General features: G+C 43.4%; 1 protein-coding gene and 1 long non-coding RNA gene across 3 annotated transcripts; both read left to right on the top strand.

Annotated features, from left to right (window-relative positions):
* Positions 1 to 4313: 4313 nt before the first annotated feature.
* On the top strand, positions 4314 to 14151 carry LOC102722805 (replication protein A 70 kDa DNA-binding subunit B-like). The gene is given in 16 exon segments (XM_040528398.1): positions 4314 to 4388; positions 4506 to 4599; positions 4678 to 4818; positions 10958 to 11066; positions 11068 to 11109; positions 11195 to 11468; positions 11554 to 11656; positions 11812 to 11948; positions 12039 to 12117; positions 12209 to 12329; positions 12415 to 12569; positions 12657 to 13230; positions 13314 to 13400; positions 13477 to 13547; positions 13627 to 13690; positions 13780 to 14151. Coding segments are annotated over 6 exon segments (726 nt in total). The 5' UTR covers positions 4314 to 4388; positions 4506 to 4599; positions 4678 to 4818; positions 10958 to 10964; the 3' UTR covers positions 12107 to 12117; positions 12209 to 12329; positions 12415 to 12569; positions 12657 to 13230; positions 13314 to 13400; positions 13477 to 13547; positions 13627 to 13690; positions 13780 to 14151.
* A 2599-nt stretch (positions 14152 to 16750) lies between these two features.
* Positions 16751 to 27212, top strand: LOC107303404. Of its 2 annotated transcripts, XR_001551241.1 has the most exons (8): positions 16751 to 16856; positions 17512 to 17597; positions 17705 to 17799; positions 18032 to 18088; positions 18201 to 18627; positions 18866 to 18995; positions 19070 to 19141; positions 27127 to 27212. It is a non-coding gene; the product is annotated as an uncharacterized LOC107303404 (long non-coding RNA). The 2 variants fall into 2 exon arrangements; XR_001551240.1 differs by lacking the exon at positions 27127 to 27212 and having other exon boundaries at positions 19070 to 19297.

The raw sequence follows: 27212 nt of genomic DNA, 5'->3' as shown, positions 1-27212 counted from the left end.
TTTTGGTGTCAAATGACACCAATGGAATCTTAGAAACATCATTATAAATTGATGTATTATATTATTTTTATGTGTATTACTTTCTAACCAGTAATAGATATGACACCAATGGCTTTTTAGTCTAGCTCCGCCTAACGACGGCGATGGCGGACGACCACCTCGCTACCACAAGCTGGATTTTCCAAAATTTGATGGCCGCGGCGACCCTCTTTCTTTCCTCAATCGTTGTGAACAATTTTTTAGGGGTCAACGCACGCCAGAGGAGGACAAGGTTTGGCTGGCATCCTACCACCTACTCGAGTGCGCAACAGTGGTGCACTCGCCTCGAACGAGATCATGTGCCGCCATCTTGGAACCACTTTTCGGAGATGCTCAACACACGCTACGCCCCTCCACTACGATCAGCCCCGTTAGGGGAATTGGCAGCGTGCCGTAAGACTTCCACGGTGGATGACTACGCTGAACGCTTCCTCGACCTATTAGCTCGCACCGACTACGTCTCTGAAGATCAACAGATACAACTTTTTATAGTTGGCCTTCAAGAACCAATTGTAGGATCAAGATGTCGACTAGAGGGAGGTGAATAGGCGATTAGAAATTAAATCACCTCTAATCAAAACTAACCTAAGTTGCTAGGCTTGAAGATGGGCAAGACTACACAAGCAACTAAGTTAAGTTTTGCAATCCTAGGGTGATAGTGGCTCAATTATATCACTAGGAAAGTAAATCATACCTCCTAAGTCTAGTTTTGCAATCCTAGGGTAAAATGATCACAAGTATATCTCTAGTAATGTAAATTACACAAATGTAAATGTGATAAGCAAGAGAGACAATGAGACAAGCAATTTTTCATCGAGGTTCGGAAACTCGCCGGTTTCCTACTCCCCGTTGAGGCGAGCCCAACTCCACCGCTCAACCACAAAGCCACTGCACGCCCCCTTCGTCAAGGGGTGGGCAAAGCGGGAGCCGGCCCAAGGAGAGAACTACCCAAGCCTCGATCACTAGGGTTGTTCTTCCTCCACTCCGGAGATGGCGAACACCGAGCCACTCACAAGCCGGCGCCGGGCCTCTTCCACAACTTCTTGGAGAGATCACCGGACAACTCCTCCACAAGCCGTCTAGGAGGCGGCAACCTCCAAGAGTAACAAGTGATGACCCGGCGTGGAGATGATCAAGTGCCACACTAGCTCTCACAATGAAGCAATGCACTTGATTCTTGGCTAGAACTCCCTCAAACACACTAAATGGATGAACCCTAAGCTCAAATGAGTATGAAAGAGATGCAAGGGGTGTGAGCAAATGAAATGGCAGCCAAGAGAGCTCCCTTGTTGTTGGTAGGGGGTACATATACCCCCACCAATAAAATCTAGTCGTTGGGGTCGAAATGCCACAATTATGTGTACTGCCGGTCTGACCGGAGGTATATGGCCGGTCTGACTGTGCTACTGCGCAACGGCTAGAAAACTAGTCGTTGGAGCTCTGACAGGTGATGTCAGGGGCCTGGACGGTTAGACCGGTGTTGAGTGGCTGGTCAGACCGACCTCAACTCGGTTAGACCGCCATCAACTCGATCTGACCGACTACGGCTCCGTCGGCTCTGTATCGGCCAACCCGAGGGGGCCAAAATTCGGCCTCCAGCGGGCCGGTCAGACCGTCCAGGGGCCTGTGGTCAGACCGGCTGAACCGGGCGGTCAGACCGCCACAAGGTGGCCGGTCAGACCGTCCTTTGGCCGGCGGTCAGACCGCCCTACGACTGTCGGTCTGACCGACCTTGGTCTAGCCGACTCCAGTAAGTCTTGCAAGAAAGAAAATATGTTTCAAGTGTTTATGCAAATGACCTAATGTGACAATTAAAATCATCTCTTTGTTAGGTCATTACCCCTCCTAATAGTACGACAAAGCTAAAGATGAACTAGGAAAAATTTGATTGCCCCTTCAACTCGATCAATTTAAAACTAAAACGCTAGTTTTACCGACTCCTTCCAATTTGCTTTGCGCCATCAAGATTAATCCATCAATAATCATCCATGGGCACACATGAGTGAATCTAAACTGAAACACATATCTCAAGTGTAATGGTTAGTTCACAATTAGCGCTTGTCATTAATTACCAAAATTAACAACGGGGTCTAGATGCTTCACCAATAAGCTTGGATTTGCAGATGAAAAACCCAACATCTCTGGAAGCAACAATGAGCCTCGCCCGTTCCTTTGAACGCCACGAACAGGCTGCCCGTCCCACATGGCCGCAGCGGCACGCGGGCCACGACATTTTGCCTCTCCCTTCGGTGGCGCCCTCCCATTCAACACCTAAGCAAACCGCCATTGTTATGCCAATGAACACACCATTGATGCCCAATCGGGCCATTCGCCGCCTGTCTCCGGAGGAGATGGACGAACGTCGCTGCCAAGGTCTCTGTTTCAACTGTGATGAGCCGTACTCGCGTGATCACAATCGCACTTGTCGTTGTTTATTCTTCCTGGAGATGGGCGACGATGATGCCGATGATGATTTATCGAAGGAGGCACCTATCTCGCATAAAAATCTCCAGATCTCCTTACACGCGGCCACGGTGGTCCGCGCTTCCGACACCATGCACATCAGGGTCAACCTCGGTGACATCAACCTCTATGCCCTCATTGGCTCTGGCTCGACACACATGTTCTTGTCTCATGAGGTGGTGGTCCGGATTGGCCGGGTCCCTAACCCACGCACAGGCCTCAATGTCACGGTGGCAAATGGCGACAAGGTGGCATGTTTCATATTACTGCTTTTCTTAGGCCTCACATAAAAAATCATAGTCTTCATGTTCTTTTAGGCAACTTGATTGAGCATTTTCTTATATGAATACAGACAATTCCATTGAAATAGGTAGTTTGACACATAGAAATTGCAGTTGTCCTATTTCTTGAAAATGGTTCTCATGTTCAACAGCTCAGGCTCAAAACCTGTCTGATGACCCCTAAAAATTTTTATCATTAGTAATCTAAAGTCTTCGAGAGCGCTCGGAAATGAGTGTCTCCTGGCATTTTTGCCTGGCGTGGATGGGTTGCCGTGCCAACGCGTGTTCACAGCCGGTTTGTCTTCCTTTGTGCGCTCCGCTCACGGTGCGCCGTCTCGCTGTGTGGTGGGGTTAGCTAGATTGTTGTGTGTTCGTTCCTTTCTGTGCGGTAGGCTCGCTCGCTTGCTTTCTGCTGTGTCCGCTGCTCGGTTTCGTAGTTGACAGCTCTGCCTGCCTGCATGTGCTGTCCGTACCACTATTTGTTCCTTTTTGGGGAGGGGGTCTGTATGCACTTAGTCTATTTGTTTTCTGTTCCTCACAGCTGGTCCCTCTGCTCACTGTTTTACTCTTGGTTCACATGGACTTGGTTTAGTTAGTTGGCTCATGCTGTGGGTGCCTGCATGCATTGTTGCTTGTTCTTGCTGTCTACACCTATTCCATGGGTTAGCTTCTTTCCTCTGTTTTTCTTTACATGTCTGTGCTCTGCACTGGGTGTATGGGTGTACAGTTTTTTGGCCCTGTCATGTTTGTCTGTGCTGTGCTAGGACTTGCCTACTCTGTCAGAAGCTTTTTTTTTCGTCCAGGGAGCCATCGGTCCTCGCTTTTGATATGGTCATTTACAATGCCGAGGTTGATTTGGGTGAGCTCGGTTTACTCGTCTGCTTTCGCTGTCATGTGGGGTCGGTTGGTGCTACTTCCGTTCTTTATTCTGCACTGGGTGCATGCTTTTGCGTTGTTTGCATTTCGGCCACCTCGGTTTGTTCTCCTGTTGTTCGCATTTTCCTGCCCACTTCTCATTGATGGGTGGGGTCCCTCCAAGTGGGCCCGGTTGCTCTGTAGCTTTTACCTCTACGTTGTTGGTTGGCGCAGTATTAAGGGGTTGTTTAGATGGGCTAAACTTTTTAGCCCCATGTCACATCGGATGTTTGGACACTAATTTGAAGTATTAAACCAAGAGTAATAAAAAAAAGTAATTTCATAAATGAGTGCTAATCCATGAGACGAATTTTTTAAGCCTAATTAATCCATATTTAGAGCATGTTTGCTATAGCATCACATAGGCTAATCATGGATTAATTAGGCTCAATAGATTCGTCTCGCGAATTAGTCCAAGATTATGGATGGGTTTAATTAATAGTCTACGTTTGCTATTTATAATAAGGGTCTAAACATTTGATGGGACAAAGGGCTAAACTTTAGCCCCTTGTCCCAAACAGCCCCTAAGCACTGAGGTTGTTCTTATTGTTTCTTCCGCCTCTTTGAACACGCCACTTTACTCCTACAAATCTTTCTTGCGTTTCTTCTTGCTGTCGTTTTCGCTCAGATTTCTTCGTTGTGATCCTGGGTGTCCGTTAAAACTTTCGGTGCTTTCCCGCAAGCTTGCCTGTAAGAGTGTACGGTGTTCGGGGTTTTCCGTTCTTACATTCCTATCTACTCTCGTGCTCTCTCTCTCTCTTCAATCCATTTCAATGTTGCTACCTGTTAGCTTTGCTTCCATCTCAGGAGAATGGATCTGCATCTGTTAGATCGGTGTTTCGACGGGTCGTGAACGCTTCCGTTAGTTCTTCTCTGCGAGGCCTCAGCGTTGGTGGAGTAGGTTGTGTTGCCTGCTCTGTACGTTTCTTCTTCTTGCTGTTCTTACTTATAGCTAAGTTTACTTCTATCTTTTCTTTAGGCCCTCTGCTTGCTTTTGGAGGATCGTCGTCTGCTTTCGCGTTTGGTATCGTCTACGTCATGCTCCTGCTGCCTGTCTACGCGCTACTGCCTCATATAGCTCCATCTTGCTACTGCTGTTTGCTGTTGTTTTTCGTGCAAGGTAATTTTCTCTCCTCTATTATTTTACGTGTACATGTTATGCTTTTTGCTATCATATTTTTAGTTGCTGTTGTTCATACTGGTGTTTGTGCTATACAGTTTGGTTTGCCTATCTTTTGGTCATGTTATATAGGCGATCCATTTGTCTGCTTGTTTATGTTTTATCTCGGTGTGAATGGTATACTATGTAGGTGGTTTTGTTGCAACGGTCGAGTCTGCATGTCTGTTTAGCCGTGGCATTGCCCGTTCTGACAGCTTTCTCTGACTCTCGTTTTCGACGGTTATATAGGACGTTGTGTGCTGGGTTCTGCCCTCTGTGTTTGTAGTTTCCACACATGGTGCGTTTCTTGCTAGGCCTAGCTGTTTGCCCATCATGCTTGTGGTTCATGCTTCGTGTGTTGTGCTTCTTAACGAGGCCACACAGGGCCGTATGATTCCTTGCCCGTCCTATATATGGGAGTTTGATTCGGCCGACAACCTTCTAGCTGGCATCGAGCTTGTTGTTCCGTCGCCTAGCAACCCTGCTGAGTTACAACCCATATTCTTCTGGGTTACGGCCTGTGATCCGCTTAACCGTGCGCATGACCAAGTGGCTAGACAGGCTCTTAGGTATTTGCAACGATCATATAATTTTGCAGTGATGATTATAATTTTTTCTCCATGCTGGCCTATCGTAGAGTGCCGCGGGATGCCATTGATGCGGCGTTATCGGCCTGCGGTCCCGTTACGCGCTTGGCATTGTGTCCTCGGTGTACCCCACTTCAATGCAATGATATTCTTCATAGGTGTTGTATGTTGTGGTTTAGTTTTTTTGCTGAGGACAGCGAACATCTTGGCTACTTATCTATATAGCTACCTGTTGGCCGCTTGTATGCCAGATTGATGTATTGCATCTTCCTGTTGTTTGTCCTATCTTAATGTTATTTTACCTTTGTTCTTAAGTTTGCAACACTAGGCTTTGCACATGTCGACCAGCAATGCTACCAGAGCGCACAGAATCCGTGCGAGTCAAACTAGACAGAGCGCGATGCTCTTGGCTCGCCAACCCGCTATGCGTGTGCAGCAGCCGGTGCCAGCATTGTGGCAAATAAATACCGTTCGCACGGAAAAGAGACCGCGCTCGCTTATGGACTTTACGCCCTCCTTAGCTGCCTTCAATAGGCAGAGGCGTTGTTTTCTTCGGTCCGGTGATGTTGCTACAGCTTCCATGTCTGGTCGTGATGGTATGTTACATGATACATGTCATATCTTATTTTTGTTCCATGGTATGTGCATGGTTACACTGCCTCACTAGGTTTTTTATGCGCTGCAGTTGGCTCTGCTTGTCTGAGTGAAAGTTCACAGCGTGTAGATAAAGACTACGTTGCGTTACTGAAGGGTTAGTGGGCTGCATAATGACTTTTTTTTTTAAAAAAATGAACCTTCATGGTTGTAACATTGCCGATCTATGGGATGCAGCGGCGTACCCTGATAGATCGTATTATGGTCCTCCAGCATATGAATGCCCATATTGCCATGCTATCTTCTAGTATCAAGAAAGGGTCCGGAGTGCTTCAATCATCTCGAAAAGAAAAATTGTTTATAATCTATGCTGCAAAGGTGGTAAAATACAGCTTGAGCGCTTCCAGTAGCCCCCCGAACCATTATGTACCTTGCTAGGTCAGCACGATGTGCGATCAAAAAGATTTCTTAGACAAATATGGTCATATAATTCATTATTTGCTTTCACATCAATGGGTGCATCTGTTGACAAGTCGATCAACACTGGCAGTGCGCCATATGTTTTCAAAATAAATGGTGTCGTGCACCATAGGATTGGAACTCTACTTCCATCGCATGGTTCTACACCAAAATTTGCGCAGCTGTATATCTATGACTCAGAAAACGAAACCAAAAATCGACTAAATCTTTTTGAAAATGATGGCGATAACGCAGATAGACCAGACCCTCATATTGTTACTGTGTTATCATCTATGCTTGATCATCACAATAGTTTGGTCCAAAAATTTAGATATGCTCGCTCACGGTTGTCTGAGCATGGTAACAAGAAAATTACATTACGCCTTGTTGGCTGTAATGCAACTGATGATGTTCAGTATAATCTACCAACAAGTGGTGAGTTAGCTGCGATTATTGTGGGCGATTTTGCTGTAGGTGAATATCGATTTGATATCCTTGTCCATGATAGAGATTCTAGCCTTCGTCATGTCTCTCCATTACACCCATCGTACATGGCTTTACAATACCCACTGCTATTTCCTTATAGTGAGCGTGGTTTTCACCTTGGTATAAGATACAATAACTACGATGGGATTGGGAGGAAATATGTGACCATGCTTGAATATTATAGATACATGGTGCACTACAGATTGAATGAGCCAAACCCTTTTACATGCTATGGTCGATTAAGTGATCAGGCAGATGTAGATGCATATTCAACCATCGAAGCTAATAAACTTAAATTTTTGCTTGACCATCAAGATGAGCTTTGAATAGAATCGGTAGAAGGGATAACCGATGCGATCGATAGAGGTGTTACAACCGACTCTGTTGGAAAGCGCGTCATACTGCCTGCCAGTTTCACTGGTGGTAGGTGGTATATGGTCATGAATTATCAGGACGCAATGGCAATATGCCGTGTATTTGGCTCACCTGATCTATTTATCACGTACACATGCAATTCTAAATGGCAAGAAATCAGCGATGCTATCAGGTTTGAGCCTCGGCAGCAGCCGTCTGATCGACCAGATATGATTGTACGTGTTTTTAACATGAAAGTCAACGACTTTATTACTGACATTAAAGAGGGAAAAACCTTTGGTCCAGTTAAGGCAGGTAAGGTTTTTTATTTATGGTCTTCGGATAACATGTTCATTTGCCCTCTCATAGCCCATGCAACATCTTCTGATTCCTGACAAATTGTTATAGTCCTCTATACAGTGGAGTTCCAGAAGCGAGACCTTCCACACATACATTGCTTAGTCTGGGTGGCGGCTAACACCGCTGATGTTTCATCATCTATAATAGATGAATTTATTTGTGCTGAGATACCTGACTACGAAGCTGATCGGTTAGGCTATGAATTAGTCAGCGAATTTATGATGCATGGTCCATGTGGTGAGGCTAATAAGCGTTGTCCTTGCATGAAAAAGATAGATGCTCAAAACATTACCCAAAGGACTTCCAGGACGAGACCACGATCGATGAATCTGGCTTTGCGATATATAGGCGATGTAATGATGGCCACTTCATTGTAAAAAACGGCGTTCGTCTAGATAACAGATCAGTTGTGCCATATAATCTTGCATTGCTTAAAAAATACCAGGCCCATATAAATGTTGAGTGGTGTAATAAGTCAAACCTAATAAAGTATTTGTTCAAGTATATCACAAAGGGTCATGATCGAGCAAAAATTTATTTCGAAACAACGGCACCCATAGGAAACATGTCACCTAATCATGATCTTGCACCGCCAAATGAAATTTTAGAATACATGGATGCTAGGTTCCTATCAACATGCGAGGCGCTTCATCGCATGTTTCAGTTTGACATACACTACAGAGTTCCACCTGTCGAGCGTTTGGTTGTGCATCTACCTGCTAGAAATTATGTTAGGTATGAAAAGGGTTCTGATTTGCGAGCTGTTCTTGCTAGCCCTGCCGCGAAAAGCTCGATGTTAACTGAATGGTTTGAGGCTAATAAAAAATACCCTGCGGCACGATCACTAACATACTGCGCATTTCCTAAAGAGTGGTCATGGGATACATCTCATGGAGTTTGGCGCCCTCGAACTCCTTCACCTAAGATTGGTCGTATTTACTATGTGCATCCAACTACTGGTGAGCTATATTATCTGCGAATGTTACTTATGATTGTCAAAGGCGCAGAGAGCTATAGCGATGTCCGAACTTATAACAATGTCACATATAATACATTTAGAGAGGCGTGTGATGCGCATGGCCTTCTCGAAGGCGATAATGAATGGTTTCTGTTATTTGATGAGGCAATACTATCAGCGTCGTCTAGACAACTTAGACAATTATTTGTGACTGTTGTCCTGTATTGCTCCGTTAGTAGCGTGCGATCCTTATTTGATAAATACTGGTCATACATGATTGATGACATACATAGTAGAATCAGAAAACAACTCAACAACCCACATTGTTTAGTATCGCGCGAGCACCTCCTAAACCTTCTCTTGCATGAGCTAAGAAATGTTTTTGCGAATAGTGGTGGCAACATAACAGATTTTGACCTACCTCAGCCAAGCCTGATTTTAGACCATCATGGAACAAATAGATTGATTGATGATGAACTTTCTGTCGACCCTCTTTTGCTATCGGTTCATGCATAGTCGTTTATAGATCGGCTAAATTCTGACCAGAAAGCTATCTTTGATATTTTTATTTCTCGGGTCGCTGCTAACGCCCCTGGCTTCTTCTTTGTCTCTGGCCATGGTGGCACAGGGAAAACGTTTCTATGGAACACGATTATAGCCAAGCTTCGATCACAGAATAGAATAGTGTTGGCTGTTGCATCCTCGGGGGTTGCATCTTTGCTTCTTCCCAGAGGCAGAACAACCCATTCTCGCTTCAAAATACCGATTGAGCTTAATAATTCCAGTATTTGCAATATCAAGTGAGGCACCATGCTTGCTGAGCTATTACTTGAGTCTGCATTAATTATATGGGACGAGGCTCCAATGACACATAGACACTGCTTTGAAGCCCTAGACCGCACACTACGTGATATTCTTTCCGAGACGAACCGTCAAAACGCTGTTACACCTTTTGGTGGAAAACCTGTTGTTATAGGAGGTGACTTCAAACAGATATGGCATGTTGTGCCTAAAGGTTCGCGGTCTGCGATTATCAATGCATCCATTGTAAACTCAAACCTATGGAACCATGTTACGTTGCTAGCTCTCACTATTAACATGAGATTATTAAATGCATCTTTGTCGGCTCAAAAAAAAAGAGCTCCATGACTTTAGCCAGTGGATTCTGGCTGTTGGTAGTGGAACTATACCTACAGTTGCAAAAGAGAGTGATCCATCTCCCTGCTGGATAACAATTCCTGATGACCTCCTTATTAAAACTGAGGGTGATAAGATATCAGCTATTGTCCATGAGATCTACCCTGACTTGATTCAATCATACAAAGATCATGAATACCTTGCATCACGTGCAATTGTTTGCCCTAATAACTCAACGGTGGACGAGATCAACGACTACATCATTCATTTTCTGCCAGGAGAACCGGTCATATATCTTAGTTGTGATACAATATCAAAATGTTCTGAACAAATCCTAGACTTTGACCTACTATCCGCCTGAGTTTCTTAATTCAATCAATTGTCCTAACTTTCCTACTCATGAGCTTGTCCTAAAGCAAGGCATTACTATCATGCTCCTTCGAAACCTGAATCAATCCATTGGTCTTTGTAATGGGACCCGCTTGTTGGTAAATGAGTTGGGCGAACGAATTCTCCGATGCACTATACTGACAGGATCTAATATAGGCGACATTGCATATATACCTAGAATTGCGTTAGCCACCACAAAAACAAAATGGCCTTTTACCTTGCAACGACGACAATTTCCAATACGTGTTTGCTACGCCATGACAATCAACAAGAGCCAGGGACAGACCTTACACCATGTTGGTGTATACTTCAAAAAACATGTGTTCACACACGGGCAGCTCTATGTTGCTGTTTCTAGGGCAACAAGCCGAGCTGGGCTGAAAATTTTAATTGAAAACGAGGATGGCTCATGTGGTAATGAAACAAAAAATATTGTCTACACTGAGATACTCGTGGCTGCAGGCCCAGCGGTACTTATTTACGTGTTGTTTGACGTATTATGCCCCTAATATGTATGCCTCCCGTTCTAACAGCTCATATTACTACATGTTGCAGCCTCAGCCGCACACCATCTAGCAAGAATTACCTTGGCCGCTCCATTTCCTTATTTTGTTGTGTATAGTGTACAGAGTACTTCTACTATTTTTGTATGGTGCTGCATAATTGCCTACATAGTCTATTTTTATCTCTTAAAAGTATGCATCTCCTTGCCTCATTTAAAAACAGTTTAGTTCTTATCGAGATATACTAACGGTTCTCTCCATGAATACTATAGGTAAATAATGGCGCATATCCTTATCTCAGAGCTATCACTTGGAGATACAGGCGTGAAGATTTGTGCAAGGATTTCTAGGATGTGGGACTTTTGTGATATCAATGATGATAAAAAAAATTATACATACAAACATGGTACTGCTAGATAAAAAGGTGAGCCCATATCCTTCGTGTTGTTTAAAGGTTTTTTTCACATAGAACCACAATTGCAGGTCTCTTACAGCTAACAAATTTATAGGGAGCCAGTATACATGGACAGGTCTATCCTCCTACTGCTCAGAAGCTTAAATTAATGTTGCATGAAGGAAAAGTTTACTACATTGACTCTTTCTGTGTGAAGCAAGCTAATAAGACATATAGACCGGTTGGCAATGATTTAATGTTGTCGCTAACTAAGTGGACATCTTTCGAAGAATGCCTCCAGGTTCCTGATGAATTTCCAGGTATAACTTTCTCCCTGACACCATTTGAAGATGTATCGTCTCTTGCAGACAGGAATTCATTCTATGTTGGTATATCTCAGCCACACACATATCTCATTATCAATACATTATTTACTCCTCTCTGTCGCGCTCATTAAATTCATTTCTCAACCAGATGTTATGGGCGTGATCACTGAAATAGGTGATGCTACTGTCATCCGTCCTAAATCAAGAAATGTTGATAGCCTCAAGAGAACTCTACACATCTATAATGAAAGGTTAATTGCTTACAACAGTATTTGTCATGCATTTTACATCCGCTGCTTCTATTCAATGGCCTATGTTTTCATGCCTAACAAACTAACCTATACACTAGAATAGCTAGTTTTCTGCTAACACTGCAGAACAAAATTTCCCACAAATATATATACAGCAATTCAACGCTTCCTGTCACATTGTGGGGAGAAAGAGCCGGTGGCTTCGATGCAGACAGTATATACAAGGCTGGCCAAACTCATCCTCAGGTTGTCGTGTTTGTTGGTACACTTGTCAAAAATTATAGAGGCATAGGTACAGTACATTCATCCCACCCTCTTGTACTGACTCAAACTACATTTCTAGATATACATGTTAATTGCATGTTGCTTATATATGTCTCAGGACTGACAATTACTGGTTGCTCACCATGCAAGTGGTACATCAATCTTAATATGCCGGAAGTTGTTTAGCTAAAAGAATGGTACTCCTATTTCTGCACTTGTTGTTCGTTGTACCGAGACAGGCTCAATTACATATAGCAATAAATTTTTTTTTGATTTTTCCCTTACAAGCTTTGCTACAAACTACCAACCCATCAAGTGGAGTGACAGTGTAGAGGCAGCACACGAACAAGACAGCCCACAGGAAAAAACCATCGAACAAATTCTTGCGATTAACCCTCACAAGAACAAGGTAACTTTTTTATCACTCAATCATTCTATGTGCATGCTTCTTGAAGTTTGTTATCTGCTCTTACAAGTAGCTATCATGTATGTAGGGGGCACGCTACATTGTCAATGTAACAATTAAAACGATATGTGCTGAAAATTCTTGGTGGTACAATTCGTGTGATATATGTTACCGGACCTCTAAACCATACAGTTCAAGCTACAGATGCACCGGATGCTTTGCTATAGGACTCCCTGTTGCAAGGTACATCCTTTTTTTCGTATTTTACTCATGCTATATGTTTTCACCCCTCCTGCACTATCTGATACCAAATTAACCTTTATAACATAGGTATAAGATTGTTCTCATAGCCGCAGATCATAGTGCTAGCACGACATTCATCCTTTTTGGGAAAACAACACAACGACTTGTTCGCAGACCTGTTGAGTCTCTAATCGAAGAAAACCCACTTGATAAGGATTTTCTACCAGATGAAATATTAAATCTTGTTGACCAATCATTTACTTGGAATGTGAGTTATACACAGGAGGCCTTGAGGAGAAACCAAGAATCACTGCAGGTCAACAGTATCATTTCCTCAGGCTCCTTATCTACCCCACTCATGCTAATGGGTCCATCCAGTTCCCACTCAGCATCAGCCAATGCATCGGCAGATTCATCCTCCTCTTTGAAAGCACCGGCATCGACAAGCGAAACGGCAGGGCCATCACACATATTAGACAGTGATAAAGAGATTACTGCGCTGCAGGACAATCCATCAACACCCTTGAAAGCCTCTGTCATTTCCACAGGACAACTGACACCAACAAGCAAACTCACCTCAGTAGACCCAGCAAAGAAAAAAGGGGTTGTCTCAATCTGTCCAATGCCATCGCCACTGCCACAACCATCCAATGATCCAAAGGTATTGTCCAAACTATATTACTAATAGATGCATTATGCTTTCTCATGCATAAAACCTGAACTCAAGCTTTTTGCATTCTTTAGAAATCTGCTACATCTGAAACATACGCTCAAAAAGAAACCTATCACACATCTCCTGCTACAACACACATATCTGTGCCTCAAAAGAAGGTAATATATTTTTCCTTTCATTGTTATTCTTATTGCCTTCCCTTTCATTGCATATTAACATACTAAGGCAAAATAGGACTCAATGTCACAAGATGATGATCAGTCTGCCCAATCATCTGCAACTGGCAAGCCATCTACCAAAAAAAGGTATCCATATACTGTTCTTCCTATTCAGAACATCCAATCCCACATACATGTAACCTTGTGTAAACATGCTTTTAATCAGGACACGAGCTCCGTCTCCATCTCCCTGTTAAAAAGCCATTCAAACAAAGCGGTACTGAACCAAGGTATTGTCGATCCATCGCTGCCAACTTTCATCAATCCATATCTATATCTGTTCAAACCATTCTAATCCATATACTAATTTCCTCTACAGCAACTAAACAGCCCTTCACAGATGCTGGAGAGTATTTTGGGGCCATGTATATAGTCTACCTTGCTACATACCAGAAAGCCGACAGGCACCATGCAATCACTGCTATATTGCGCATGCTCTACTATATATCATGCAAAATACCTTGTCTGGCCATACTTTCTTTTACTCAAAACCTCTCTGTACTGAAATGCCTTGTATGACTATAGTTCCTTTTGCTAGAAACGTCTGTGTATTCTGTGTACATACTAGCCTTACACTTTACGTGCATACCAACTTATTAGTTAGCAGTGCCACTCTATCCAATATCATGAATGCATGTATGATGCATTATCCTATATCATGTATGCCTCTATCTTGCACTTTAACCGTTTGCACGCCATCACATGCAACCATCCGTATCCTTTGAATGCATCCTGGATGAAGAAAAAAAATTCTCTTTTGCCTCGGTGCCAGCTAACCTCTTGCTATATCCTACCAATCCAATTATATGTAATTACCAGCATGAACCATCAATCAACAGATATTATAAACCGACTGTATCCATGTATGACTGCATAGTGCAGCCATCTATCTCACATGCATTTACTCTTGCTCTATATACTCCTCTGTTATCTGATGACGTCGCCGCACGCATAGCGCTCGTTTGCTGCTAGTAATACTTAAAAGGGTGGCGGGCTGGGCGGACGCTGGCTGTATCCACGTAGGATTTTTTTCTGGTCCTAAAATAGTTCGCTGTTAGCTTCTTCTGTCACACCGCCGTCTCTGGAGGTGTTTTTGGTGAAATGAAAATTTTTGCGTGTCACATCAGACGTTTGATTGGATATCGGAAGGAGTTTTCGGACAAGAATGAAAAAACGAATTTCATGGCTGGCATGAAAACCACGAGACGAATTTTTTGAGCCTAATTAATCCGTCATTAGCGCATATGATTTTTTCTATTCCTATAACCTGTCACATCGCCGTCTCTAGGGGTGTTTAGTTGGTGAAATGAAAATTTTTGCGTGTCACATTAGACGTTTGACCGAATATCGGAAGGAGTTTTCAGACAAGAATAAAAAACAAATTTCACGGCTGGCATGAAAACTGCGAGACGGATCTTTTGAGCCTAATTAATCCGTCATTAGTGTATGTGGGTTACTGTAGCACTTATGACTAATCATGTACTAATTAGGCTCAAAAGATTCGTCTCACGATTTCTCACATAACTGTATAATTAGTTTTTCAATTTATCTATATTTAATACTCTATTTAAATATCTAAAGATTTAATGTGATGTTTTTGGTGAAAATTTTTTGGAAACTAAACTGGCCTTTGTTTGTCTGCTGGCGTGCTTCCCTCGGATTTCGGTGACGCCGTCCTCCTGTACTGCCTACTCCCGTCCCGGTGGGCCCGCTCCCTGGGTGAGCGCTCTACACTGCAGCTACTGTTCCCGCAACAGTTCCGGGGGACTTGCGCTTCAAATGTTTGGACGTTTGGACATAATAAATATAGACTATTAATAAAATTTATCTATAATTTTCGATTAATTCGTGAGACGAATCTATTGAGTCTAATTAATCCATAATTAGCCTATGTGATGGTACAGTAAACATGTTTTAATTATGGATTAATTATGCTTAAAAAATCCGTTTCATGATTACCACTTATTTATGAAATTAGTTTTTTATTAGTTCAATTTATAAAATTAGTTTTTTATTAATCATGTTAATAGTTTAAATTACTGTCCAAACATCCGATTTTAGCCCCCTCTCTAGACAACCCCCGGTTTCTCCGCGCTGCGTCCATTGGCCGCGCAACTCCTCTCTACTCCGCCCGACAGCATGGGCCCCGCTTTTCAGCGGCTTGGATGAGGCTGATGGATGGGTGCGAGACTCTCTGCCATCTGTTATGCCTTTATACTTGGGCCCCACGCATGCTTATCAGAGAAAAGCTAACAGAGAGGTATTACAGCGGTGTTTAGCCCTTGTCCCAGTGGATATTTGAACATGTATTATAAATAGTAATAAAACTCATATATAATCTTAAACTAATTCATAAGACGAATCTAATAAGCCTAATTAATCCATAATTAGTCTATGTGATGCTATAGTAAACATTTGTTAATTATAAATTAATTAAATTCGTCTCACAGATTAGCTCTTATTTATAAAATTAGCTTTTTTATTAATCTGTATTTAATACTTCTATCAAACACATGGGCTAAAAAGTTTACTACGATCTAAACAACCCCTACAGCAACGGTAGTTTCCTCGGCTCCCACGCCATCATCTCATCTTCTCGGTTCTTCCTCCTTTCATCGCTTTCTCTTCCTCCTCGGCGACGGAGGCGGCCAACGGAGGCGGCGGCGGCGGCGGCGGCTTCTTCTGGCAGAGCCCGGGGCGGCAGACCCGGCCGCTACGGGCAACGGCTGCTGGCGGAGCACGTGGCGGCCGAGGAGGGCGCTGCGGGCGGCGGAGCCCGGTCGGCTACCGATGGAGGTCGGGGTGGTCTTCAACGGAGCTCGCGTCGATATGAATCGGGCGTCGGGGCCCTGCTGGCCCGTGGTGCCGCTCGCCTCCTCGCGGACCTTCCCCTCGTCGCCGGCCGATCCCCACCTCGCCGCCCTTCCCCTCCTCGCCGCCCTTCCCGTCCCGGTGTGCCCTAACGGCTGCGGCGGACCAAAACCCTAGCCCATAAATATAATGCGTGGCCACGCTGCAGGAACGGAGGTTTGGGCCTTTGCCTCCACCAACCACCAGCTCGCCGCCTCAGGCGGGCCCCTCCCCCGTCGTCCGCGTCCTCTCACGCACGCCCCCGCCGACCTCCTCCCCCTCCCCGCTGCCCCCGGCCGCAGCCCAGCCCTCCCACGACGGCGTCGTCGCCGTCGGCTTCGTCGGCGGCGGGGGACCGCTCGCTTCGCCGACATGATCCTGGACGGCCATGTGTTCTCCCCTGGTGGCTCGGCTGTGGCCCTCTCGGGCGGAATCAGGTACCACCGCGACCGGGAGAAGAGGATGGTGTTCCTGCACCTCACTACGTCGCCGCCGACACATCTGGAGGGGCCCGGCGATCTACGGGAGCTGCTCTTGATGTTCTCCGTGAGTGTTTATTATTGCTTCGATATAGATCATTAGATGGTAGTTCTAACTGCCATGAAGGTCTCAGCTTTGTTTTGCTTGATGTGATGAAGCCATTATACTCAGACGAAGTCTCCACATTTGTATAATATCATCTCGCTCTACAGCCTCACGCCATCTAGCTGCCGATTCAATGTTGCAGTGCAACACTTGGCACAGTAATTTAGTGCCTCGGTTCAGATTTTCTGCTGCTTAACTTCGACAGCCGTGATCGGTTATTTGTGAAAGTGCCAATCTTGTGGGAGATAGGGTTATCATTTATTTAAATGTTAACTCAGCTGAACTGTTTGACTGCAAATGTTTCGGTGGTTCGCCTCCAAATGCAGTTGTTTTCTATCTTGATATGCATGGGAGATAGAGTTAAGATGACACTTTAAGTTGTTTATCCAGTTGTGCCAATTAACTTTACCTTTTTTTTTGTGGTTTTGATAGTTTTCTGGGCCTTTTTTTTACCTTTCTTGCAAATCCTTACGCGGTACAAATTTAGCAATAGCATGTGGTTAGCGCGCCTCTAATCCTAGAAGCTACTGCCAAACTTTAGATAATGAAAGTTTAGAATTCAGTTGTTTGGCAATGTATGTTGATTTCATTTTGCTTTTATTTTGTATGTCTCCAGGTTTGCCGTGTAATAATATTTCTCCAAGAAGGCTTCTGGTTCGACACACAGATTTTGAAGAAATTTCGTCTGTTGCAATCCTCAAAGTATGCTTTTGCACGGGTCGCCATCTCCGTGGTCGCGCTGCTTCTCTTCTTCCTCGACCAGGCGGTCCAGTCCAGCACCAACTCATTGCCTTCTCCTTTTCTTGCAGTTGCAGCCATGGGCTATCGCTGGGATGATGGTGATGGTTGCCAGTGGCGGGCAAAGGGGAAGCAGGAGGCCGCTGAACTTGGAGGGACCTGCAAGGTGACTGTATGAGCCACATTAGCAGTAATGAATGTTCGTTTCATCTTATAAAATGTTTTGGCTTTTGGTAGATTCATATGGATAACAATTAATCTGAACATATATAAACGAAACATATATACGTTGGTTTATAGATAAATTTAGAGAAAAACAAAACATCTATAACCTGAAACCATTCCTGCTATTTTCACTGGAACTGCACTTTATCAGACAATTTTGGTTGGCATTGCAGATTGTTCTTGTGGGTGGTAGCTCTCACTCTCGGGGCAGAACCGGCTACGTGATCAAGGTATGCTTGTCCCTTGATTATTTACTAGGGTCAATTGACTCTATGTCTCAATTGCAGAGGTCTGTGTAAGTTAATTATTTACTAGGTGTGTTGGTCTCTGTCTCTGCATCAGCTACAGCTGCTCTGCCAAGTACCTGATCGGCGCCAACTTCAACGGGAGCTCTGATCCTTACACCGTCATCTCTTGCGGAGAGCAAAAACGCTTCAACTGATCTCCACTACAAAGTTTTTTCTTCTGCTATGCCTTTTTTCACACAGTACTTGGTTCATGACTTATTGTGATCATGATCATGATCATGCCTTTTTTCACACAGTAACGTATGTTTCCCAAATCAATTCAATTGTATGTTGACCACAATTTTATTTTTGAAACTTATTTGAAAATTTATTTTAATTTGCACAATTAAATTAACTTGACCCGGTGCAACACACATACATTTTTGCTATCTAGTATTGTAAAAATTGATCGTATTTCTATTTGCCTTGCTAGAGTGAGCCGGTCAGATCGTGGGCACTGTACGGGCCTTCCGTCTACCCAAGTAGTCTACCATCCAGTTTATCTTTATTAGATTATAAATACAAAATAATTTTACAAATTATGAACCAATTTCATATTAACATACCTATTATTTGACCACGTATGCTGAAAATATGCAATGATTAATTTATACTCTTTATGGACTTGTTTGTCTGCTAAATTTTGCAAACATGACATATAGTTATCATTTGGTTATCTTTATACTCTTTATGGACCTGTGCATTCAATGTTTTATACAGCCTACATCCGTACTATCAACAAGAGGAAACTCCTTTTGACATCATCCAAGGCTGCATGTCAGCGACACATGTGAATGGTGCTTTGATACCAATCTGCCACTACTGTATGCTTGCAGAGACACAAATTCGGGTCAGTGTTTTATTAATCTAATTTTTCATATGCTGTTGTCCCTGTTCTTGAACTCTCGAAACCCTATGTAACAGTATGGTTTGCTCTCTTCATCCCTGTTTGGTGCACCAGCTGCTTGAGGAAGCCCCATCCAGGTGTGAACTCATGTGAGTATTGGCCGCTCTTTCCTCCGTAGTTGATTGTATGTGCTTAAGCAAAAGATGGTACCTAAAAAACACATTGGCAGGCTGGCTACAATTACACTGGTAGTCTTAAAAGTATTATAAATGACTGGTTTCATGGTTTTCGCTTCCAGTAACTTCAAGCTTTTTTCCAGTTTAACTATATAATTGAGATGCATTACACATGATTTAAAAACCATCATGAAGCTGGCATCATTTATTCAGAGGAAATGGTTTACAAATGCTTTGAAATCAAACCATCAAGGCAGTATCATCTGGACTTGAACATCCTAGATGACAGGTGAAAGTGTTGTTAGTTTGAACTCTTTCCTCCTATTTTTAGTCGTATTCCTGTATGTAGAAATTAATTCAGCTAGAAAGATGGTTCTATGTGCTATTTAGTTGGTAGTGCAACAACTTTCAGTAGATACAAATTTTAAATGCAGCAGAGGATTGCATGGTTGTATTCTTAGACATAAATAGGATTGTTATGGCGTTCTAACTTGTTTCAGCGGTGTTCACCTGGGGGCCCACCCCCGAAATCTTTCCTGCTTTCATTTTCTCCTCTTTGATGAGGCTTTCGGGCCCTAGCTCGTACACCTGGCTCGAACTCACAAAGGGGGGTCTCATGGACTCCTGCTCGAGGAGCTTACGCTCCGACAGAGTCCGACAAAGACTGTATGAAATCTTTAGGTGCATCGAATATGTGTTGCCCTTGATGCTTTGCTTAAGTGCGAAAAAATGAAACAGAGTCTAATAAAGACTGTTACCCAAAGACATCCTAGAAATGTCGAGTATCCTGACTCGAGCAGTTCCGAGAGCTTATGGACCCGAGTGGTACTAACTTGGGTTGCTCTCTCCCAAGCGATTTGAATCCGAGTGATTTGGTGATGAATAATTGTCGTGTTCCCCTAAACAGATAATTGAAAAACAATCTTGCCTAAGGAGCAGATAACGTTGGTTGAGCATTATCGCTATAGCTGGGTAGTCAACGACAAGTTAATTCGGGTTTCCTGAAATTCAAGGCACGGGCTAAAAAGCGCATCAAATGCCCTGGGTCTTATTATACAGTGCCTGTATTTTTATTAAAAAAAAATTCATTGGCCCATTTTGTGGACATGCTGTTGACACCCTAAATTGTAGGAAATTATGACTTTTATGTTACCATTTAGGCTAACCATAAAATCATAACATTCCTCTCTGACATGGTACTGACATGGTATTCACAATGCATGTGCTTTGAGCGTTGGCGGCTACGCCCACGGGGAACACAGTAACACCTAGTTGTTTTTGGAGAACCATTAGTTGATATTGGGTTTCAACTTTTTGCAGACTATTAGGCCTAGGAAGTCAAAAGACCACTGTCTTTATATCTCCGCTGTTGTTGCTTTGTCTTCCTCTCGCCTTTTTCGTTCACCTCGCCATTTCCTCACTTTAACCTTGTCGCCGCTTTGCCTCCCTTCCATTCAAAATCACCTCATGCTTGGCGACCTTGCTTCTGCCGCCAGCAACCTCCCCGCCGCCTAACGCCTACATCGAATTCAGGATCCATCAGGTTCTTTGCTGTCCCAATGGCTTCTCCAACCGATTTCGGTAAGGAGCAGGCTCTGTTGACCTCTGCCAAAATGATCCCAAATCAAGCTCTTGTTGGGTGGCGACCGGCTGCAATTGATCCTTTCCAAACCCCCAACATTTCTTTGAGAAGGGATTCAACATTTCTGTTTCCTCCTTCCGTGGTCTACTCGATTTTTATTAGGTAGAACTTCACCATTTGAACCCTAACTCTATCCTCTAGAATTTTGTTTTTGTTTATATTTGCGATACTTTACTTGTATTCCTCAGCATTTTAGTCTATTCTACTACCTCTTCATGGTCAAACCCTAGCCAAACCATGCTAAACCCTCCTTCGTGGGGGTGCTGGGATACAGCTGCGTGAAGGGTGCAAGAAGGTGTGGTCCACCCTTCTGATGTGCACCTCACTGAAGTGGTTTTATTGCTCGAACCACTCGACTTCTCTTCTTTCATCGGCCATTCTCCGGTTGTGCAAGAGTCATGGTCTTCCTTCCCTGCTTGCGACGAGACCCCACAGATTGGGGCATTGCTTGAACTGATTGAGAAGTTGAAGGCTAGTGGCCTAACCGATGCGTGGGCCGCGCGCCACTTCATCCGCTACCGAATTTAGCGGCTAAACGAGCGAGTTCACCATACCTTCAACTACACCGACAAGTCCAAACTGACTTAGGAATCCTCCGAGCCGATGCTGACAGTGGTCATAGCCCGCTCGGGTCCAACGGATATTTGCCACTCAGGGTGAAGATTTCTCGAGGCCCTTCAACACCTCCTTCCAACCTCCTCCGGTAAAAAATCTTCTTTATAGAACTTTGATATTTGCTCTGAAGCTTCGCTCTTATCTTTAATGTTTCGCTTGCAGGATCGCCACCAGTTCCTCTCCTATCCACCCGGGTGGATCCCGCCTGTGTATTTTGGCGACAAACCGGCTACCAAGATGCTAGCTAGCCTATAACCCAAATGCGGAGTTCGAGGCCGGCGAAGCCTTGGAAGACGTTGGAGCCCCGAGCCTCGCGCGTTCCCCATCGCCTCGTCCTCTCTGTTGAGTGAGGACGTGAGGAAGCTCTTCAACTTCAAGAGGGGGTCTAGGTATGTCTCAACCCATAGAACATAGGATTTCCAATTGATTCTTTCATTTTCAGTCCCAAGCGCATTCTTGCTTTAGGGCTTCTAGCGACATTGACCCAACTGGTCCGAACATGGCGCAAACCCCGATCGGCACGAAAGCTGCCCAAGACCCAACCGGCGGTGATGCGCCCAAAGCCTCAACTGGTACTGGGGATGCCCCCTCGCCGACTGGTGCCGCACCTCCACTTCCTATGCCACCAAGCTCAGTGCCTCTTGTGGTCCCACTTCATCGGTGGACCAGTCGACGAATGGTGTTGCGTCCGAGCAGGCATGTCCTCCTAGGGCCCATTCGCCACCTTCGAGCCAGGGGAGCCGATTGTGGAAGAGATTCACCAAGTGGCCCTTCAGCTGTGTGCCCAAGATGAATAAGCCCGCGACCCTTCAACCTGCCCTGGGAGCTCGCTCCAGGGTACTGGGAGGGCCTGACCGTAAGCCAAGAGTCCCGTCACGCCGACTAGTGCCGCACCTCCACTTCCTATGCCACCAAGCTCAGTGCCTCTAGTGGTCCCGAGATCCAGGCAAGGTAGTTGAGGAGAGGCAAGGCACTGAGATCCAGGCGCTGCGGCTGACCGAGATAGCCTGTCAGAACACTTTGCAAGGTGTGGTGCGTCTGTCTTCTCTTCATCCATCATTTGTTGTATTCTGACATTGCTTGCCTTTTGCCTCTTCTAGTCCAAGCCATGAAGCTAGAGCGGTTAGGGAGGTGCAACGCTGACCTCGAGGCTCGGTGCTCGTGGTTGTTGGCCTTAAAGGCAGAGCCAGACGTCAAGTGCTAGAGGCTAAAGAAGGGCAAGGATGTCGCCATCACCGAGCTATATATCAGGTAGGTGATTTGCTCTTTGGTCGGTCATGTTTTGCTTTTTGCTTTTGCTCAAATTCCTGCTTTGTTGCCTCTTAGCAGAGTGCGACAAAGCACCCGGGCCATGGCAGCCAACCTCGAGGCCTAACTAAAGGCGGTCAAGGTGACATTGGACCTCGGATGTTGGTGCATTAGTATTTAGCCGATAGGAGAAGCAATCAGCTGTAAAAAGCTTGGATCGGTTAGAAAGTTGATAGAAATAGACTTGAATTAAATATTAGACCAATGTAATCCGCCAAGTTACTTATTAATCTTAGTCGATTGGACGAGCCCCTATAACCAGATCGAATTAAACATTCATAGATTGGACTTAACCACTACAGTATGTAGTCGAGCACGATATAATTATAGAAAACATGAAGATTGATAAGGCTAATAAATAGACTGATGAATTACTTGGAATAATTAAATCTACAATGAATGCTTTGTTGCGATCGGCTAAAACCAATTTGCGTGTAATTCTCGTGAGCCGATGCAACATAGATAACTGCCGATCTAACTAAATCAAGCCGATTGTTATAAAAATAATACAGTAAGCCAATCGGCTACTCTATTGATGTAAAATATGATAAACATGTAGATCGGCTATAGACCGCAGACATACGACTAAGATCTATAAAATATCTAGCCTAGATTGTTAAGAATAATCATAGAAGATTGGACCCAACCGAGACAGTTCAAGATTACGTCTAGCAGTGTCAGGATAGATACTAAACAAATCTAGGTTGCTATCAAGCCAATGAGCCGATAACTTATCGGCTAGGACCCCGATAAAACAATAAGCAAAATACATCGATCTGATATAAACCATCTGATAAATGCAATCTACTAGATCGGACCGAACCGAGACAGTACTAGATTGAATATGTCAAATAGCAAATACCAAACTAATGTAAATCACCCAAAGTGGTCGACCAAATCAACTCAAGATACCGAAGTAACTCAAGCTAAAACTGATACGATAACTAGGAATCGCACAACCAGATTAAAAGATCGGACTGAACCAAGACAATTCTAATCTAGCCGATATGATTACCTTGGCCGGCGGAACTTTGGACTTACCCCTCTGCCGGAGATCGAGACGATGCAGCCTCGCGTCAGGTTCCAAGTTCCGCCGGTGTTTAAACCTCGATTAGGAGGGTGGCGATGTGCCGAGAGTAATTGATCTAATTGTGATGTAGATGATTTACAATGACCCCGAGCATATATATTTATACCCTCGGGTGGATGCTAGTCTGTGTTGGACATGACATACGACTCCTAATAGATAAAAAGAAATAACAAATTCTATTTCTAATACGACACACGTTTCCTAATAGATAAAAAGAAAGAGAATAAGTCCTGATCGGATTCTAACTCTCTTAGGGATAAAGCAAAAATCCTAACTAACTCTAATTAATAGATAAATTTATGCCGCCATGCCTTAGTCTTCATGATTCCTCCTTGAATTCGGTCTCTTCCAGATAAAATCTCCATCGGCTGATTGCGTCTTTTCTTAACCGTAATCAGTAAGGAAATTTACCAAATTTTGGTGTTAACTCAAGGCGAAGTTTGCAACTTATCAAGCCTTCACCATCTTGAAGTCCCTCTGTCCCCGAGTAGACCTCTTGGCTACCATCGAGGGGTTTGTTGTGGACCGTGACTCGGAGAAGGTCATAGCACTGGTGGAGGAGGCCCATGTCGGAGCGGACTCAATAGTTAGGACCTTAGATCTGTAGGTACGGATGTAAATATGAGTAGTAATCTGTTCTCATAAGACTTGTGGGCTTGAAAGTAGTTCTAGCTTCGTGATAATAATAAGCACACCATATAATCAGTTTGATCCTGTATTGTATATGACAAGATATAAAAAACATGGATAAAATGTTAAACCTAAGCACTATTGGCCAGATAGCCGATTTCGCTTTAGGACCTAAGCTAATGGACTAAATCGGTCGGCTAAGAATTTCATGATATATAAGCTTAAAGTACCTTATCGGCTTAATTGTGAATATGATAATTACTAACAAGTCAATCAACTAGTCACGCTGGAAATGTCAGACCTAATCGAGGCAGTCTAAGGATTAACCAACTGATTATTTAGACTTAACCAACTGATTAGCTGAACTTACCAATTATCGTATGTACAGTCAGCAACCGATAGGGTTCAATGTAAATAAGAAATGATAAAACTGGATTACTACATCAATCATCATTATATAACAACATTAAACAACCAATGCATGCTTAGATTAAACCTAGAAGATCAGACTAAACCAAGGCAATTCAGATTTAAATATCGGGCATGAAATTAGCATGGTTTTGCATAACGTTGATGATTAACTATTAAACCAGCGTAATCTACTAACTTATTTGGTCAACTTATTAGATCAAATGAGCTTCTGGAACCAGATCGAACCGGATTAACATAGATCTATTATGTCGGGAATTCCTTCCAGCCGGTGCAAGCAGGAGACCGGCCGGTTAGTTCACAATTAGTTCATCCCTTTGTAAGGCTATATATAGCCAGTTAGTTCACGGTTAATGCAAGCAGAAAATTAATGAGGGAAATTGAAACATACAAAATAGGAGTGGAATAAAAAGGGGTACCGAAGGAAACGTGAACACAAAAAAGAAAAAAAAAGAATGAAACCAAATGGGGAATAGAAAAAATGGGAAAGAAAGGGGCGGGGGCACTGAGATGCGGTATGTATTAAGTAGTGCTTACATGTTAATTAGCATGACTTGGTTAATAGCTACCCTATTTTATTTTATCGGAAAACTTTGTACTACTTGGTTATAAATTTGTAGCATCTTTTCTGTTTTTTTTTCCCTCTCCTTCTCGGTAGAAGTTAACACAAATATATGGCCCTAACTCTTATGTGCTATTTATATCACCAATTGTACCTTCTCTTTAGCCTTTGTCAAGCTTTACATCTATTTTAATAGTAACAATTATTGGAGATCCCTCCTTTCACTTGTCAGTGTTTATCACAAACACCGGCTAGCTTTGTGTTTGTTGGTGGCCACAAATCGCAACCTCTGAACAATTCACACAGGCTTTTGGTCCATGTGGCCACGCAGCGGCCCTCATTTTGTCATACATGAAAAGAGAGAACAATTCGGCCATACGGACTCGGCCATTATTCATGCCTTGCCATGCCCCTAGATTTGTGCATCGTGCAAGTACCATGCACGGATATCTACTGCTAGCACAGATTCAGTCGGTTAACTTGGACCTTGCATTGCCTGCTGGAATTCAACTTCCTGGGTCCTGGCAATACTCTTGTGCAGTTGGGCTTGGTTTCCTTCCTTGCACACGAAAGCCGACGCCTCCACTTCCACGAATTTCTTTTTCTAACATAAACTATATTTTCTTTCTTTTGCATGAATATACACCAGGAAAATGTAACGGTGAAATTAAACGCATGCCACGCTAAGCGGCGAAAACAAACCTCGAAATTTCGACTTCCACGAATTTCTTTTGACACCGAAAAGCGGCACCAAAGCAGTGCTACCGCGAAATTTCGAGGATGCCACACCCGTGGTGCCGTTAGCCCTGCTAATGGGTTGGATGGAAATGGGTTAAATGGATTGGTCCTATCGACCAGTTGCACCAATGTTGGTCCTCGAAATCACGTCCTTCGGTCCTCGAAACAACATCATTCAACCTTAAATCCAAACCTTCATCCTATCTTCATCCCTAAATGTTTGATGTTATTGGCTCTTTTATACATATTTGACTATTCGTCTTATTTAAAAATTTCTGTAAAATATGTAAAACTATATATATGCATAAAAATATATTTAACAATATATATAATGATATAAAAATAATTAATAATTATGTAAGTTTTTTGAATAAAACAAATAGTCAAATATATATAAAAAAATATATAAAAAATCAAGGGTTTTAAATATTTAAGCACGAGGGAGCAATTAGCCACGTCGCGCGCTAGCACAACAGCACCGCTGAGAGCACAAAAGCATGGGAGGGATGCGGTGACGTGGCACCATTCAACGACATCGAAATGACACAACTCCCATGTCTTTATTGGATTGACCCACACAAGCGGTACCACCGCTAGGTAGGAATGCGGGACCGCGCCACCACCTAGCTCCCGTCTACGTGTGCCGCTTAAGAGGTTTTTAAATCTAGAGACTTTTTAGTCTATCAGATGTTTGGACATTAATTAAGAGTATTAAATATAGACTGATAATAAAATTAGTATAAATAAATATTATTTTATTACATAAATTTTTAAGCCTAATTAATCTACGATTAGCAATGTTTACTGTAGCATCACGTTCGCTAATCATGGACTAATTAGGCTCAATAAATTCGTCTCATGAAATAGTCCAAAGTATAGGGTGAGTTTTATTAATAGTCTATATTTAATACTTCTAATTAATGTCCAAATATTCGATGTGACAGGGATCCCGGGAACCAAACACCCCAGTGACACTAAACTGAAGACGGAACCACTCATATGTTTGACTTTTTATTTGTAATGTTTGGCC

This window comes from Oryza brachyantha, chromosome 10 (assembly GCF_000231095.2).
Source record: "Oryza brachyantha chromosome 10, ObraRS2, whole genome shotgun sequence".
NCBI classification, from domain to species: Eukaryota; Viridiplantae; Streptophyta; class Magnoliopsida; order Poales; family Poaceae; genus Oryza; species Oryza brachyantha.
Note: the sequence above shows the minus strand (reverse complement) of the source record. Positions and strands in the feature narration are given on the sequence as shown.